This window comes from Lacerta agilis, chromosome 12 (genome assembly GCF_009819535.1).
Source record: "Lacerta agilis isolate rLacAgi1 chromosome 12, rLacAgi1.pri, whole genome shotgun sequence".
Classification (NCBI taxonomy): domain Eukaryota; kingdom Metazoa; phylum Chordata; class Lepidosauria; order Squamata; family Lacertidae; genus Lacerta; species Lacerta agilis.
Genome location: NC_046323.1, coordinates 53,138,105 through 53,157,148, shown reverse-complemented (window position 1 = coordinate 53,157,148; position 19,044 = coordinate 53,138,105). Strand labels below are relative to the sequence as shown.

General features: G+C 49.4%; 1 protein-coding gene across 1 annotated transcript; it reads left to right on the top strand.

The window, feature by feature from the left end:
* The first annotated feature begins 1,458 nt into the window (after positions 1–1,458).
* Positions 1,459–18,210, top strand: LOC117056151 (zinc finger protein 282-like). Its single transcript, XM_033166320.1, has 7 exons — positions 1,459–1,516; positions 7,823–8,224; positions 9,660–9,786; positions 12,288–12,407; positions 15,241–15,351; positions 16,384–16,503; positions 17,448–18,210. Exons 1-7 carry the CDS (start codon positions 1,493–1,495, stop codon positions 18,170–18,172), a joined length of 1,629 nt encoding a protein of 542 aa, XP_033022211.1. The 5' UTR covers positions 1,459–1,492; the 3' UTR covers positions 18,173–18,210.
* The last annotated feature ends 834 nt before the right edge of the window (positions 18,211–19,044 follow it).

The following is a 19,044-nucleotide window of genomic DNA, read 5'->3' as shown; positions in this document are numbered from 1 at the left end:
GGAATTTTTTAATATTTTATTTTATATTCTGCAGATACTTCTTCAGAAGTGTGCATGCACACGAAAGCTCATACCAAGAACAAACTCAGTTGGTCTCTAAGGTGCTACTGGAAAGAATTTTCTATTTTCTATTTTATTTTGTTTTGACTATGGCAGACCAACACAGCTACCTACCTACCTGTATTTTGTACATTGAGTTATCTATCATCAGTCTTTTTTCTCAGGGTTGGAAAATCTGGCCAAAGTCAAAGCACTTTTAAGCACTGTGAGAGAAAAGTAAGGACATGGGTTGGGGAGGGCTTGATTAGGGTTTGTTAAGTTCTGGAAATCAGCTTCTGGGAGGAATTTTTTGTTTTGTTTTGTTTTGGGTGCTGATGGGAATCGTAATCCAAATCACCTGGCTGGCTGGGGGAGTCGATGGGAGTTTGAGTCCCAAAACTTTGGAGGGCACCAAGTTGGGGGACACTGGTTTAGCCAGCTGCATCCTTGACAAAAAGCAGGAGAGCGTGGGTTTATTTATTAACTAATAAACTTCCAAAGAAACCCAGCAGTGATTTTTTAAAAAATCCTTAAAATAAGAGAAAGGGGTGAGGTGGGGGACACAGTTAAGCATCTTTTAAAATATAATAGGTCAACGTTGCAAGGAAAGTTTTTTCCCAAACTTGGTTCTCCAGCAGCAGTTGGACTACAACTCCCATCATCCATAGCCAGTAGGACCAGTGGTCAGGGATGATGGGCATTGTAGTCCAACAACAGCTGGAGAACCAAGTTCGGGGAGAAACTGCGAGTAGTTGCAATCCCTTTCCGCCCTCCATTCCTGGAAGCTTGGAGCAACCCGCGCACGATGTACAACAAACCCCCGGCGGAAGACACGTGTCTGCGGGACCGTCTCCCCCCCCCCCCCCTTAGCCGCGCCGGCTGCGCGCTAGCAACCCGCGAGGGGGAGGAGGAGGCAAAAAAAAAAAAACACCAACCAAAAAAACCCCCAACCCGGTGCACGTGTGAACCGGCCTCGTCCGCGATTTGCAAAGGCGGCGTCTTTCCCGCGCGGCAGGGCGAGCGTAACGTGTGAACGAAGGCGTGACGCGTGCCCCTCTGAGGATCGGGGGCGGATTTCTCCTTTTGCAAATCCCGAGTCGTTTACGTAGGCAGGATAAATTGTGGGGCGGTGCGGGGAGTGGGGGGGGGGGAGAGAAGCGGGGGAGAAGCGTCTCCGCCTCGGCCCTGCAGGGGGCGCGCTTCCCGGCCAGGCCCCCGTTGCGAGTGTTGCTTCTTTTTCTCCTTCCCCCCAAATCGCTACAATTGCGCCTTGTATGTTTCCCTCGGATGTGAGCAGCCCAGCCGCGCGCCCGCCTCCTCCTCCGCCCGATCCTCCGGCCGATCCCCTCCCGCGCCCACCCCGGGACCCCCCAGCCCGGCCCGGCCCGGCCCTGGAGCCCCGATCGGGCCCTTCTCCTCCCGCCCACAGCCCCCCCAGCAGCAGCCGAGGGCCATGGCCGAATGGGCCCCTGCCCAGGTGAGCCTGGAGAGGGGGGGGGAGGGATGGAGGGGAGGGGGGCCTGGGGGGGGGGTGGCATGATCCGGATCGAGAAGTTGATTCGGAGTCCGGAGCTGGTTGGGGTGGGGGGGAGGAGGAGAAGTGGGACCCCCCGCTGTGGATGCGGGGGGGGGGTGTTAGGCCTTTGCTGCCTGGGGTGGGGGGTGGGGTGGGATGGGAAAGCGGGCCTCCCCCACCCCAGTAGTTTTGCTGGGAGTGTTAAAGAGCGCGGGGGGGGGAGTTGTCCTGGGGGAGGAGATCGATTAGGAGATCTCTTGTGTGTGTGGCGCGCGGGGGGGGGCGTGCGGCGGAGAGGATCTCTTTGATTTTCCTCGGGGGAGGAGGATGCGTCGGGAGGAGGAAGGAGAGGCTGACCCGGAGTGGGGGAGGGGGCTCCCAGGGTGGGGGTGGGGGTGGGGGGAGGCAGGGCTGGTATGAATGGCACTGGAAGGAGGGGGGGGGTGATGTGAGGGAAGGGGTCCCATGGCAAAAGCTGGAGGTGGGGGGGCAGTATTGGAGAGCCTCCCTCCCAGGGGATCCAACTTGAATAACATGTTGGGGGCCCCCCAGGTAAGCTCTGCCCCCAGATCACCCCCCCCCCATTTGAATGGCCATGCCAATTCAACTTTGCAAAAGGGGGGGAGGCTGGACCCCTCGGATATTTTACTGGGGAGGACCTAGGAATTGGCCCCTGTGCTCCCACCCCCATCTTTTCCTCCTCCTCGGTTTCCCAGATGGACCCGGCCTGTTTCAGGATCCCCCCCTTGGCTTCTCGGGACTTGGGGGGGAGCACAGATATCTGGGGAGGAGGCATTTTGGGGCTCACCCATCCTCTGGGATGCAGCCATGCTTTTCCTGCACAAGATTCTGGCTATTTTCTGCAACTTTGGGGACCTCTGAGAAGATGCTCAGGTTGCTTTTGAGAAAAGGGGAGAGGGGGTAGGGAGTGATCTCTCCACTGCCCCCCCACCAGTAATTCGATTTTTTTTTCTCCCTGCCTCCCAGTAATGAATAGCTGACCCCTTCCCTGCAGTGACGCAGCAACTTGGGTTGCACAATTATTATTTTTTATTATCGCTATTAATTTGTTGCATTCATATCCACTCTTCATTTACTCCCCACAACAACCCTGTAAGGTAGGTTTAGGCTGAGAGACAGTGACTGGCCCAAGGTCACTTCACGACCCAGTGGAGGCTTGAACCCCGGTTTCCCGAGTCGTACTCTGCTGCTCTAACCACTACACCACACTGCCGCTCTGCTCTCTCTCTCTCTCTCTCTCTCTCTCTCTCTAGCAACTTGGGTAAACTTGGTAGGAACTGCTTGGCCCCTCCTTGCATTCACGCCTGACAAGGGACCCCGACCCCTTGCCTTGGACTACAACTCCCATCATCCAAAACTAGCAGAACCGGCGGTCAGGGATGATGGGGATTGTAGTCTCAGAATTGTAGTCCCCCAGTGATTTAAAAAAAATACCCTTAAAATAAGAGAAAGGGGTGTGGGGAAACAATTGAGCATCCTTTAAAATAGCGTTTTAAAATAATCAGATAGGTCAACGTTGCCAGGAAAGTGTTGCCCAAAATTGGGTCTTCAGCTGTAGTTGGACTACGACTCCCATCATCCCTAGCTAGCAGGATTAGTGGTCAGGGATGATGGGATTTGTAGTCCGACAACAGCTGGAGACCCAAGTTTGGGGAACTGACTTAGAGCAAGAGCAGTCTCCAGAGTGCTAATTCGAGTGTTGCGTACAAACACTTAACATTAACCCACAAACAGCCCCCTGGGTGGACCTTTGGGTCACATCCACACCAGGAATTTAATGCACATTTGAAACATTTGGTTCCCCCCTGTATTATCCTGGGAACTGTAGTTTTTTTTAAAGGGTGCATGGAATTGCAGCTCTGTGAGGGAGCCAACTACAGTTCCCAAGGTTCTTGGAAGGTGGGGAATGTACATGAAAATTATGGTGTGTATCTGGCCAGCGTTTGGCGCTCCATTAAAATGGGCTTTTTTGCTTCTTGGTGTCTTTCGCAGGGAGAAGGTGGCGCCTGTTTTTTCAGGCTGGGGCTGATGGGAGATGTAGTCCAACAACATCTGGAGCAGGCATGGGCAAACTCCGGCCCTCCAGATGTTTTGGAACTACAATTCCCATCATCCCTAGCTAACAGGACCAGTGGTCAGGGATGATGGGAATTGTAGTCTCAAAACATCTGGAAGGCCAGAGTTCGCCTATGCCTGATCTGGAGGGCGACTGGTTGAAAGCGGCTCTTCTCAGCCATCTTCCAGGTCAAATAAATAACTATCTGACATTCGGAAAATACCTGAAGGCAGCCCTGTTTATGGAAGTTTTTAATCTGTGATATTTTAATGTATTTTAATATCTGTTGGAGGCCGCCCAGAGTGGCTGGGGGGACCCAGCCAGATGGGTGGGGCACTAATAAATTATTATTATTATTATTATTATTATTAAGCCCTCGTTACAGAAAAGTACCCTAAAATATCACATCATATTTCAGTAAATACAGGGCCAGCTCAGGGTGCTCAACTTGGCATTCAAAGCCCTAAACGACTTAATAATAATGAATTATTATTATTATTATTATTATTATTATTATTATTATTATACCCCATCTCTAGGGCAGCCCCTATTTTTTATATTGACGTTTTATTGGATGAATTTCATTTATAAAGAAAGAAAGCGATAAAGTGTTCAATAAGTGCAGAAAAGAAAGCTGCAGAAAGTATGTAATGTAATGCAATTATGTAGTATAACCAGTTACATTTCCATACTAAGTGATATTATTACAGTATCTTAATACATATATGGTTATTAATAAACCCGCTACATTGTGTATAAACTCATTCCAAACATCAATGTATTTGTCGAAAACAAAGTCTGCGTCTGTAAGCCCTCCATTCACAAGCTGCAGGTGTTGTCGCCTTGTCAATCCATTGATTAAAAGGAATCGCATCTGCATTCTTCCAGTTCATCGGTATCAGTCTCTTAGCGTAGAATCCATTTCCATTGTCAGCTTCCATAAAATAGCTATATAATTAAAAATAATATTCTCCTCTGAAACTCTTAACTTCCCCCATGTTTATACAGTCATTCCTCATGTTGTGAACGCTGCGGGTTATGTTTTTTTGGGTTGCGCCCGCGCCGAACCCGGAAGTACCGGAACGGGTTACTTCTGGGTTTCGGCGCTCGCGCTTCGTGCATGCGCAGAAGTTCTGAATCATGACCCGCACATGCGCAGAAGTGGCACTGCGGCTTGCAAACGCTGCAGCTTGCGAATGCGCCTCCCGCACGGATCATGTTCGCAACCTGGGCATCAACTGTGCAGCTCAGCACTTCCTCCCCAAACTTAGTAAATATAGTCAAAACAAAATAAAATAAAAAATTCCTTTCAGTAGCACCTTTGTTGTTGTTCAGTCGTTCAGTCGTGTCCGACTCTTCGTGACCCCATGGACCAGAGCATGCCAGGCACGCCTATCCTTCACTACCTCTTGCAGTTTGGCCAAACTCATGCCAGTTGCTTCGAGAACACTGTCCAACCATCTCATCCTCTGTCGTCCCCTTCTCCTTGTGCCCTCCATCTTTCCCAACATCAGGGTATTTTCTAGGGATTCTTCTCTTCTCATGAGGTGGCCAAAGTACTGGAGCCTCAACTTCAGGATCTGTCCTTCTAGTGAGCACTCAGGGATGATTTCTTTAAGAATGGATAGGTTTGATCTTCTTGCAGTCCATGGGACTCTCAAGAGTCTCCTCCACCTTAGAGACCAACTAAGTTTGTTCTTGGTAGGAGCTTTCGTGTGCATGCACACTTCTTCAGATACACACGAAAGCTCATACCAAGAACAAACTTAGTTGGCCTCTAAGGTGCTACTGGAAGGAATTTTTTATTTTATTTTGTTTTGACTATGGCAGACCAACACGGCTACCTACCTGCAACTGTTAGTAAATATAGAACACTGTAAAAACATACGTTTCAAAGAGGCATTGTCCTTCTTGCATCTCCAGCAAAAAAAAGCCTTTCTTAGCTAGTCGTTTTTTATATAAATGTAAAGGAGTCCAATAAATTCTGGGTGTTGTTTCCTGTTGTAGAAGTCTTAATTTAAGATGCATTGATGCCTTTGGTCCCAAGGCTAAAACACTTCCCCCTAAGTTGTAAAACTCCTTCCCCGCCAGAGTTTCCTGTGAATATTGACCTTTTCACCCTGGTCCTTGAAACCTGAAGTGTACATTTTTAGGACTCACCTTGTTTTTGTGATTGCAAGCTGTTTTAAAGTGCTTTTAATACCGGGACCTTGAGAGTGAAGGGCAGGTGGATAATAATAATAATAATAATAATAATAATAATAATAATAATCCAATGTTTGAAACATCAGTCTAAAAGTGGTGTACCACTCTGACATGGCGAGAGAGAATGACAAGTGTGCAAGAAGTTTCAAGTATGATCAGAAGTAAGCCCTGCTGCACTGAGTTCAGTGGGACTTACTCCCAAGTAACACACTACAGCATTGAAGTCTAAGCCAGGCATAGGCAAACTCCAGCCCTCCAGGTGTTTGGGACTACAATTCCCATCATCCCTAGCTAACGGGACCAGTGGTAAGGGATGATGGGAATTGTAGTCCCAAACATCTGGAGGGCTGGAGTTTGCCTATGCCTGGTCTAAACCAACTTGAACTTGCTTCAGAACGGCATCGCTATAAATCCTTTAAATGTGAGTGAGTACCGTTAAATAAAAATGCCCTGAAATAAATAAAAACTTACAGTGCCAGCAATTCATATTGGCTGTCAGTGATCGATGAAAAATCCTCTAGAGCTTCCATCTACAAATTAAACCAATTAATATTTTCAGCCCTATCTGGTTGTGATGATGTTTGGAATATTTTAGTGACATAGGTTAATTCTGTTGTGTATACGTGGTGCTAAAAATACTGTAATTCTCCACTCGGGCGAATAATGGAAAGCTAGATTCTGCAAGCGGTATAAATTACGCAAATGAAACACAAGATGCACACAATTTATTTAGTTTCTTGCATTTTTATCCCAGCTTTCTTCCTTCATGGGAACCAAGACATCTTACCTTATATATTTTTTCTCCAGCTTTGGATTATGCAAAGGTCAAACAGTTTTTGATACCCCATCCTATTTCTGTACCTTACAAAGGTTTACCAGGCGTTAGGAAACTGTCTTATACAGAGTCCGACCATTGCTTCATCTGGAATAAACTTGAGACTTTCAACATGCAAATCCCATACCTTCCCCCTAATCTGCCACATACTTACAAACCTCCTTTGTAACAATGAGGTCTAGAAACTTTTATTTTTTTCTGGTGAAATGAAACTCTGGGTTCTGAGAACGCTGTGTGCATGTACAGTGGTACCTTGGGTTACAAACGCTTCGGGTTACAAATGCTTCGGGTTACAAACTCCGCTAACCCGGAAATAGTACCGAACTTTGCCCCAGGATGGGAACGGAAATCATGCGCCGGCGGTGCGGCGGCAGCGGGAGGCCCCATTAGCGAAAGCGCGCCTCAGGTTAAGAACGGACCTCTGGAACGAATTAAGGTAAAGGACCCCTGACAGTTAAGTCCAGTCGCGAACGACTCTGGGGTTGCGGTGCTCAGCTCGCTTTACTGGCCGAAGGAGCCAGCGTTTGTCCGCAGACAGTTTTTCCGGGTCATGTGGCCAGCATGAGTAAGCCGCTTCTGGTGAACCAGAGCAGCGCACACAGAAACGGCGTTTACCTTCCCACCGGAGCGGTACCCATTTCTCTACTTGCACTTTGATGTGCTTTTGAACTGCTAGGTTGGCAGGAGCAGGGACCGAGCAACGGGAGCTCACTCCATCGCGGGGATTCGAACCGCCGACCATCTGATCGGCAAGCCCTAGTCTCAGTGGTTTAGACCACTGCGCCACCCACTTACCGAAGGTACCACTGTGCTAGATTCTGCACCACGGAGAGCCTCACCCTCCTCGAATTTAGTCATTACAGGAGCACCTGTTTAGAAACTGGGTGCTGGGTCCTGAGCTTCATTTTCCTCTTCCCTCCTCGTCCCTCACCCCTTGTGTGTCGTGTTTTTCGAATGTTGCAAGCCTACAGGCAGAGACTGTCATTTATTTCTTTTTAGCGGATTGCATGCCAGCTGCTCTGGGAGCCTTTTGGGGGGTGAGGAATGCGGTGCGAATGCTCCAAAGTAATAAAACGAAAGCAGCAAGGGACGGGTTTGTCTGGAGGGATACTCTCCCCGGCTTTGCTGACCACTCGGGTCTTCTCTCCAGATCCAGGAATGGAACGTGGAGGCTCAGCATCTGATGCCCTTGCAACCACCCCTCGTCCCCGAACTGAGCCACATGCGGGAAGCTCAGCTGCACACGGCGGAGGCGTCCCTGTGGAGCGTCGTGGCCACCGTCCAGTCCATGGAGAGGAAGATAGACCTTCTGGCCACCCGGCTGCTCAGCCTGGAAGGCAGGTCTGGGACAGCCGAGAAGAAGCTGCTGGACTGCGAGAAGACGGCCATGGAGTTCGGGAACCAGCTGGAGAGCAAGTGGGCCGTCCTGGGGACCCTCATCCAGGAGTACGGGCTGCTGCAGAGGAGGCTGGAGAACGTGGAGAACCTGCTGAAGAACCGCAACTTCTGGGTCCTGAGACTCCCCCCGGGGGCTAAGGGAGAAATCCCCAAGGTACGTACCCTCCCAACGTCCAAGGGATACAAATTGGACCGCTTGTTTGTTTTGCGGGAGCCAGCCGATTCGTGCCAGAGCACTGGAGAAAAAATTAAAGGGACATTCTGGAATCCAGTCGGAAGCCAAGACGGCTTCTGTAATTCCAGGGTGTTCTGTTTAAATTGGGATGGGTGAGCTGCAGGGTTCAGTTGCTTAGAGCCTGGTGCTGATAACGCCAAGGTTGCAGGTTCGACCCCCATACGGGAGAGCTACTTATTCCTGCATTGCAGGGGGTTGGAGTAGATCAGACATCTCCAAAAGGTAGACAGTGATCTACCGGTAGATCACTGGATACCTGTGGGAGATCACTGGTAGATCATTGGCTCCCCCCAAAGAAGCTGAACAACTCTGGCTCACCTAAAAAAAGGTCAACATTTTACCTCCTTCCTGAAAAACTCAACAACTTTGATTACAACAACTCTGACCGGAAACCCCCCCAAAAGGGGGTTGATCACTGCCAGTTTCTAACTCTGTGAGTAGATCGCAGTCTCTTGGGAGTTAGCCACGCCTGGACTAGATGATCCTCAGGGTCCCTTCCAAGGACTCAGCTATAGAAATAAAACATTTCCAAGTATGTTTTAAGTGCAATATACAGTGTGACTCTAGATGGCGATGGTGAGCCTGGTGGAAAATTCAGCGTATTTTTAAAGCATTTTCAGAACAGGTTGTGTGGATCCCACCCAAACGCTACAATGATTCTATGAAGGTAAGACCTAGGGCAGGCTCCCTGGCCATCTTGCCTCCCAGATGTGCACCAGGGCCTTTATTAAATATATTAGCTGCATTCTCCTAACCGAGGTAACACCAAGCAGCTTACAGTGAACAAGCAAGCAAGCACATTATAAACAGCACCAAATAAAAATATAAAAGACAATTCTGGTTTTTTTAAGCCCATCTTTTACTCCCAAGGTGGATGTACATGGTTTCCCTGGCCTTCTCAACAACCCTGTGAGGTAGGTTAGGTTGAGAGGCCGTGGACGGCCCAAGTTACTTCTTCACACGGCACCTATGGAACCTCCTGCTGCAGGAGGCAGTGACAGCCACCAACTTGGATCGCTTTAAAAAAAGGATTACCGTAGATCCATTCGTGGAGGAGACGACCATCAAAGGCCGTGATGGTTTTGTTCTGCCTCCATGCCTTGGAATGCCAGTTTCTGGAAACTGCAGGAGGCGAGAGTTGCTCTGCGATTCGAATCCTGCTTGCAGGATCCCCATAACTGGCGTGTGGTTGGCCACTGTGAGAACAGGAGGCCATTGGCCGCATCCAGCCGGCTCTCCTTACGTTCCTGTGGCTGAGTGGGGATTTGAACCCTGGTCTCTCGCAGGTCCTAGCCCAGCACTCTTAATAAATTGCGACTGTAATAAAAATGACCATAATTATAATAATTTGCAGATGCCGGTGACGTTCGTCGACATTGCCGTGTATTTTTCTGCCGAAGAGTGGAAGAACTTGGCCGAGTGGCAGAAGGACCTGTACAACAATCTCGTGAAGGAGAACTACGAGTCTCTGCTCACCCTAGGTACGGAAAAAACTATCCCGCTAGCGTTGTATTTAGAGGGTTCGAAGGATTTTGCGCACATAGTCCTCGCGACAACCCTCTTGTAAGGGAGGCGGGTATTCGTTATCCTGCTATGACCTGTGAGATTTCCTGAACGGATTGCGGCTTGCCTGTTGGGTTTTTGGGGAGAAGCAAGATTCAGAAAGCAGACTTCGAAGATTACAGCATTTAGCCACCGTTTGGGACGCTCATTTTGATTTTAGCCAGGCTCTAGCCAAGCATCCTGTGTCCTCACAGTGGCCAAGCGGATTCCTGTGGCAGGTAGTTCCACAGTTCGCACTGCACGAAGAAGCGTTTTCTCTTATTGGTCCCGAATTTCGCATTGGAGGCCCACAGGTTCGAGCGTTATGAAAGAGGGACAGCTTTTCTCCACCCTGACATTATGAACTTCCAACACGTTGTTTCCCAAAGTTGGGTTTCCGGCTGTTTTGGGACTACAATTCCCATCATCCCTGACCACCGGTCTTGCTAGCTGGGGATGATGGGAGTCATAGTGCAAAGCCAGCTGGAGACCCAATTTTGGGCAACTTTCCTGGCAATGTTGACCTATCTGATTATTTTAAAATGATATTTTAAAGGATGCTTAACTGTGTCCCCGCACCCCTTTCTCTTATTTTAAGGGTATTTTTTTTAATCACTGGGGGACTACAATTCTGAGACTACAATTCCCATCATCCCTGACCGCCGGCTCTGCTAGCTTTGGATGATGGGAGTTGTAGTCAAAGGCAAGAGGTCGGGGTCCCTTGTCAGGCGTGAATGAATGTTCTATCATGTCACCTCTTCTTACCTTTTCTCTAAACTAAAAAAGTCCCAGCGCTGCAACCTTTTTTTCCATAACATCTGGAAAGCACGAGGTTTAGGGGAGGCTGTGCTCAGAATGGTGGGATTTTTCGGGATCTGTAAGGAGAAATCAAGGAGCGATGAAGGGTGCCTTGTGTTCGCTGAGGAGGGAGAAGAGGGCTAGCTAAGGATCATCCTTTATCTTCTGTTCTCCATGCCTTCTCCAGAAGGAGGAGATATTTTTGGTTTTTTTTGGGGGGTGTTTTTTTGGCAACATCTTTATTGAAAGTTCAAATAGTACCTACGGTAAATATATGTGCACCAGAAATGGTGAGATGCAAACGGAAAAAAGAGAGAAAAAGAGAAACAGAAAAAAGCCAATGCAATTCTGGGCTGCATCAATAGGAGTAATAGCGTCTAGATCAAGGGAAGTAATAGTACCACTGTATTCCGCTCTGGTCAGACCTCACCTGGAATACTGTGTCCAGTTCTGGGCACCACAGTTCAAGAAGGATACTGACAAGCTGGAACATGTCCAGAGGAGGGCAACCAAAATGGTCCAAGGCCTGGAAACGATGCCTTAGGAGGAACGGCTTAGGGAGCTGGGTATGTTTAGCCTGGAGAAGAGAAGGTTAAGGGGTGATATGATAGCCATGTTCAAATATATCAAAGGATGTCATATGGAGGAGGGAGAAAGGTTGTTTTCTGCTGCTCCAGAAAAGCGGACACGGGGCAATGGATTCAAACTACAAGAAAGAAGATTCCACCTAAACATTAGGAAGAACTTCCTGACAGTGAGAGCTGTTCGACAGTGGAATTTGCTGCCAAGGAGTGTGGTGGAGTCTCCTTCTTTGGAGGTCTTTAAGCGGAGGCTTGACAGCCATCTGTCAGGAATGCTTTGATGGTGTTTCCTGCTTGGCAGGGGGTTGGACTGGATGGCCCTTGGGGTCTCTTCCAACTCTAAGATTCTATGATTCATTGAATCTGTCCATGGCAAGTCTGCACTTATATGCAAGTTGTTCATATGTTGCGAGTTTGTATACATCTTCAATCCATTCGCAGAAGGGAGCCGCATTTTTTATTTTTCCAGTTCATCAGTATCCGTCTTTTTGCCATGGTAAGGGCACGGAGTGGCGCTGTGAGTTAAACCTCAGAGCCTCGGGCTTTCCGATCAGAAGGTTGGCGGTTTGAATCCCCGCGACGGGGTGAGCTCCCGTTGCTTGGTCCCTGCTCCTGCCCACCTAGCAGTTCGAAAGCACGTCAAAGTGCAAGTAGATAAACAGGTACCACTCCGGCGGGAAGGTAAATGGTGTTTCCGTGCACTGCTCTGGTTTCGCCAGAAGCAGCTTAGTCATGCTGGCCACATGACCCAGAGGCTGTACGCCGGCTCCCTCGGCCATTAAAGCGAGATGAGCACCGCAACCCCAGAGTCGTCTGCGACTGGACTTAACGGTCAGGGGTCCCTTTACCTTTAAGGGCACGGAGAGTCCACTCGTATTCTCCTTTTGTAAGGTTCCATGTGCTGGGCATATAATTCAGGAGGATGTTTTGATCAGTAAATGTGAATTTGTTCCGTACAGTCCTCTTGATGGTTTCGGTTACCTTCTGGCAAAAGTCTTTCAATATACGACAATGGGGGGGGGGACATACGTTTTAGAGAAACATTGTCCCTATTTCTCCAGGAGCAGATGTTAACATTTCCAAACCGGAGGCTCATCCCAGGATTGAACGCAGCGCAGAGCCATGTATTCCAGAACAGCAGAGCACAAAGGAGAGGGAGATATCCACGGATCCTTGCACAGGTGAGGAAGGCAATTTGGAAGAGATTGGGGATGGGGAAATGGTGGACAAGGAGGGGTTGTTGTTGTTCAGTCATTTAGTTGTGCCCAACTCTTTGTGACCCCATGGACCAGAGCACGCCAGGCACTCCTGTCTTCCACTGCCTCCCGCAGTTTGGTCAGACTCACGTTGGTAGCTTTGAGAACACTGTCCAACCATCTCGTCCTCTGTCGTCCCCTTCTCCTTGTGCCCTCCATCTTTCCCAACATCAGGGTCTTTCCCAGGGAGTCTTCTCATCTCATGAGGTGGCCAAAGTACAGGAGCCTCAGCTTCAGGATCTGTCCTTCCAGTGAGCACTCAGGGCTGATTTCTTTAAGGATGGATACGTTTGATCTTCTTGCAGTCCATGGGACTCTCAAGAGTCTCCTCCAGCACCATAATTCAAAAGCATCAATTCCTTGGCGATCAGCCTTCTTTATGGTCCAGCTCTCACTTCCATACATTACTACTGGGAAAACCATAGATTTAACTATACAGATCTTTGTCGGCAAGGTGATGGGGGTAGGTCAATTGTCGGCAAGGAGGGGTAGGTCGGTTCTAAAAATCTGGGCCATCATGTGCCAGACATTATTACCGTTGGGAAAACACCACTTTTAAAGAAAGCAGGAGTTTCCCCTTCGTATTTTCTATTGCAGGGATCAGGGTGGATTTGATTTACTGTAAATCAAATCAATTTAAATCACTAGTCAGTAAGACTTGATTTAAATCATTATTTTTTAAGAAAGACTCATTCTTGCTGTTATAATCTTAATATTTACAACCAGATGAAGGTTTCATTTTCATAAGAAAATTAATATTTACAACCAGATTTGGTTATACTATTAGAAATAATAGTAGCCAGTGTGGTGTAGTGGTTAAGAGTGGTAGACTCGTAATCCGGGGAACCGGGTTCGCGTCTCCGCTCCTCCACATGCATCTGCTGGGTGACCTTGGGCTAGTCACACTTCTCTGAAGTCTCTCAGCCCCACTCACCTCACAGAGTGTTTGTTGTGGGGGAGGAAGGGAAAGGAGAATGTGAGCCGCTTTGAGACTCCTTCGGGTAGTGATAAAGCGGGATATCAAATCCAAACTCTTCTACATAGACAGATAATTATGAAAGTATTGTTTCTGTTTGGTCAACTTTTTTGCTGTACTTTATTGGAAGGAGAAAAATAATCATTTCCTTCATAAAAGTTTAAACAATTTATTTCACTAAAACAGTAACATTATAGCATATGTATCCGTGTTTGTTGACTGATGTGGTTAAACAATTAAAAAAAATAAACTTAGACTGAGTTATTTAGCACACATGAAAAACTTGAAACAAATCCTTATTTCCTGCTGAATAGCCTTTGGACTATAATGTAACTTAGGTAGAAAACTATCTTTAGAAAGATTTTTCCTTCAAAAGCATTTTAATTTAAAAATCCAATTTAAATAAATTTTTTTGATTTAGATAAAAAAAATCCAATCTGAATCAAAAAATCTGATTTTTATTTTTTTTAAATCATTGATTTTTTATCCACCCTGGTTGGGATGGAACCTGTGTTCATTGCCAGGGCTGGTGCAGAATGGGCCATTGCAAATGACTCAGGGCTGCAGCTGATTTGCAAGCCTCCATTGCATAACATTTAACTCCCATTTGCATATCATTTCCATATCAAGGAGGGAATCCGGTGTCTCCTAACAACTTGAAGCATCTTCGACAAACTACAGTTCCCGGGATTTTTTTTGCGGGAAGCCAGAACTTCAAAGTACAACGCAGATGGGAGACCTAATTCTTTTTGCATCTTTACCAAGCTACCAGCTTTTGGAACGGTTTTTATAACAGTACTGCATCCTGACTGCCTCTCTCTTAGTACAGTCGTGCCTCCTCAGAAGCCGAATGGAATCCGTTCCGGAAGTCTGTTCGACTTCAAAACATTCGGAAACCAAGGCGCGACTTCCGATTGGCTGCAGGAAGCTCCTGCAGCCAATCGGAAGCCGCGGAACACGTGTTGGACGTTCGGGTTCCAAAAAACGTTCGCAAACGGAACACTCACTTCCGGGTTTGCGGCGTTTGGGAGCCAAAACGTTTGACTCCCGATGAGTTCGACTTCTGAGCTACGACTGTATACCGGTCAGGAATTTCCAAACCGATTAGAAACTGATTTCATATTGATTAGCTGCATAGATCAGGATAATGGGTCCCATAATTCTCTCCTGGTCTTCCATCTTGACAGCCCCTCTCAAAACCAAGAGTCATAAATTATATTTGCACACGGGGGACACTCCCTGCTGCCTAAATGGGCTGTACAGCCTCTCAATTATCGTAAATCTTCCCCCTCTCCTTCCAGCTCCGTTGTCAGAAAAGCAGCTTTCAGATCCAAGCACGGAAGGAGTAATTTGTTTATTCTTCAAAAAGAAAGAAAGATGTTCTTCTGCTGATGTCCCCAACAAGATACCTGCGGGCACAATAGCACCTCATATAGTGGCGAGAGTGGTCACCTTTCCCCTCCTTTCAGAAGGGAGCAACCACTCCCTTCTTATACAACCATAGAATTTTAGCGTTGGGACGGGACCCCCAGGGGTCATCTAGTCCAACCCGCTGCGATGCAGTTCAGGAATCACGACTAAAGAATCCCTGGCAGATGGCCATCCAACCTCTGCTTTAAAAAAAAAAAAACTCCAATTGAGGTTTCCTTATGTTTACCATATGCGGAATTTTTAGGTTAGGTTTTCTGGACGTGAAATTTGGAGAAGGTGGAGAGGGATCTCCCTTGGGTTGGCAAGCATGTTCAAGAGTCTCTTCCTCTGTCCTTTCCCTCCTTTTAACAGAACCCTTGATTTGCACGCCGGACGTCCTGAGCCGCATCAAGCAAGAGGAGCCTTTTGCAGGGGGAGGCCAGTTCACGGAGGAAAGAGGGATGCCAACAGATCCTTGTTCAGGTGATTTGTATGGAAGGGTCCAAGGGTCATCTAGTCCAACCCCCTGCAATGCAGGAATTATTATTATTATTATTGAATTTACCTATATACCGCTCTATACCCGGGGGTCTCAGAGCAGTTCACAGACTAAAATCAAGATATAAAACCACAAAATGCTTAATAAAAAAATAAAAACAGCAACCCAAAAAACCATATTTTAAAAGGGCATAGGATGTAAATCGGAACAACCAAAGGCCTGGTTAAAAAAGGAATATTTTTGCCCGGCGCCTAAAGGTGTATAATGAAGGTGCCAGGCGAACTTCCCTGGGGACAGCATTCCACAGACGGGGAGCCACTGCAGAGAAGGCCCTGTTCTCGTGTTGCCACCCTCCTGACCTCTCAAGGAGGAGGCACACGAAGGAGGGCCTCAGAAGATGATCTCAGGGTCCAGGTAGGTTCATATGGAAAGAGGTGTTGTGGTCCTGAGGAATCGCAGCTAAAGAATCCCTGACAAATGGCGCCCAATCCCAGTTGAGAAACCTTCAATGATCCACCTTCCACTGCTGGCTGAACAGTTCATAGCCTCCCAAAGTTCTCCCTAACGTTTAGTCAGCAACTTCTTTCTTGTCATTTGAACCAAACAGGTGCCCTCCAGATGTTTTGGACGGTCACTCTCCCCAACTGCTTGGGTGCTGATGGGAGTTGTAGTCCAAAACATCTGGCGGGTACCAGGTTGGGGGAACCCTGCTCTGTAGGACTTCCATTGTCACCTTGTTTTTTGAGACTCGCTTTCTAGTAGAATAGGCCGACCTGTGCCAGGTGTTTTGGACCGCAACTCCCAGTCATGCTGGCTGGGCTAATGGGAGTTGTAGTCCAGAACAGCTGGAGATGGGCGTCTGGTTGGGGAAGGCCAGAACAGGTCAATCTTTTTGATGGACAGGCTTTGACCTCGGCTGCGCCAGGATTTGGGCAGCCGTGCTGAGGTTCTCGTTCGCCTGACCGACACGAGGGCCGCCGCCTTCTGAACTGTTTTGTTTGGTTCTCTTCGCAAAGGCGCTGAGGGCCTCATGTCTGCCCATGACTTCTTATCGTGGATTAAGCAAGAGGAGGAGCCGTGCGTCAGGGAGCATTGGGAGTCGGCAGAGAGAGACATCCTTACGGGCCCCGGCACAGGTGAGCAGCCTTTAGGATGACCATGTCTGCTTCAGTTCCTGCATTCACCCATATAGCTACAATCCCTCCCTCCCCGGAACATAATCATGGCCAGGAGGAGACTATCGTGGCTCCACGCTATCAGCCAGGGAAGAAGAATCTGCTTCATTGCTTGCTTCCGAGCCCCATGTTGGGGGTTGAGCCAGATAACCCTTGTCCCTTTCAACTCTGCGATATGAAGCCTCTTTCCTCTTTCCTCTTTCCTCTTCCCTCCCCATTCCTTTTTCCTTTTGTGTCATGTCCATGCATGAGATTGTGAACCTTCAAGCAGGAACTGTCTCTGTACATCCCTTAGAAAATGTAGGTGCTTTGTAAGCATTCTGGAACGATGATGTGAATAAATTGTGCTGGGGCCTCCAGGCAGTTTAGGCACGTGGGTACATTTGGGTTTCTGAGCAAACACCCCATGGACAACTGTCATTGAACTGTCGAGTTGGAAGGGACCCCAAGGGTCTCCTAGTCCAACCCTCTGCAATCTAGTTCTAGTCCGACCCCTGAGAGATAAAGAGTGTGTACATATTTAATTTATTCTGCCTAAATCTCTTTGTACTATACAAAGAATGTGCTTTTTCAAGGGAGGTGAGCAAAAGTTGGACCCAGCGGCATTAAACCTGAAAAGCCCATAGAGCAGGAGGAGGAAGTGGGAAAGAGTGGCCCTCTTTCAACTTCCTCCTTCAGCTCTGTATCCTTCTCAAGGGAGAAAAGGGTATCTGCCCTCACCGCCTCTTGATAAGGAGACATGGGAGGTGTTGTGAGAGCCATGGGGGGGGGAGATCTCAGGGGTTCCATTACCCTTGGGCTAAACTCTCCCAGTCTCTCTACCGAATAAACCCAAAGTGACTTCCTTTGCCACCCCCCAGTGGCTGGGATGAATAACTGCAGCCCCTTTCCTCTCTTCCTCCCAGCTGGCGACGCGATGGCCGTCAAAGCCGAGACGCAGCGCTCGTGCCCGGAAGAACCGGCGCGGACCAGGGATTCCATGTTCCACGGGGAGGCCCCCGTAGCTGCCGGGGCAGCGGCGGCGGCGATGGAAGCTTACGTGGGCCCAGGCGGCCCGGCCGCGCCGCCCCTGAGCCCCGCCAGGAGCCGAGCGGGTAAATCCGTTGAGTTGGAGAGTGAGTTGCAAGGCCTCTTTGCCCCGCAGGCGCCAGCCGAGCGCCCCCACGGCTGCAGCGAGTGCGGGAAGATGTTTGGGGTGAAGAAGAGCCTCAAGGTCCACCAGCGGAGCCACCACAGCCAGGAGCGGCCGTACGAGTGCGCCGAGTGCCGCAAGAGCTTCAACTGCCACTCGGGCCTGGTGCGGCACCAGATGACGCACCGCGGCGAGCGGCCCTACAAGTGCGAGGAGTGCGGCAAGTGCTACAGCCGCAAGGAGCACCTGCAGAACCACCAGCGGCTGCACACGGGCGAGAGGCCCTTCCAGTGCCCCGTCTGCGGCAAGCGCTTCATCCGCAAGCAGAACCTCCTCAAGCACCAGCGCATCCACACCGGGGAGAGGCCCTACCAGTGCGCCGAGTGCGGGAGGAGCTTCCGCTACAAGGAGTCCCTCAAGGACCACCTGAGGACTCACAGCGCCGAGCCCCCCGCCCAGAGGCTGCTGCCCTCCCTGGGAGGGGAGCCTCTCCCGTAAGGCCTGGTAGGGGAAGGAGGAACAGCTCTTTCTTGCACTCCTTCTCTCCCTCCCCCAAATAAAGCTCAACCCCTCAGCCTCCTTCCCCTCCAGTGCCTCCTGATTCTGCCCGGCGCGGGGGGCATAGCCGCTGTAAAGACCGCTGGACGGTGGGCGTGAAACAAGGCCGGCTTGGCTCTGCGAATGCCACAGGGCGGCCACGACTTGTTCCCCAAATACACACCGCCCGGAGGGAGACGGTTTGCGACCCAAGTTGGCCTTTGCGGAACAAAAGTGAGCGAAACCTACAAGGGACGCGGTCGGCGCCGTGGGCCGGAACCGCTAGACTACCCGGAGACGGACGCTGAGGATCTGACGGTTTTGCTTGGGGGTGTTTCTAGCCCTCATTGAGGAGAGGGGGTTGCAGGAGCATGGCGGCAGCGTGCGCATGTGTGTTCTAAAAGGCTCAGAAACCAAATTCCAAACCCCACGCCCAGCTCGCTAACCTCCATGTCTCGAATGGGTTTTTCCCTCTCCCCGCCCACCCGGAAGGAATGGTTGCAATTTTAGCCGGACGTTAGCCTTGAGCAGAAGCCCCCGGAATGGACTCTTTTCGGCTAAAACGCGGCTTCTCGTATGTACGAATAAGGACGTTTGCGTCTCCCTCGTCTCTTTCTCTCGGGGTGGCCAGTTTGCGTTGCTCCTCTCGCCCTCCGCGGGACTTGTTTGGGCCTCTTGCCTCCAGCTTTTCTTTTCTCTTCTCCCCTCAGGGCCTGCTTCTGTTCACAGCCTCTGAACAGTTTCACTGCAAAGCACCTTTTCCAGGTCTCACTCACCCCCCCCCCACGAACCCAAACCCCCAAGTCCCGCATTTCTTTACCCACCGCAAGTAT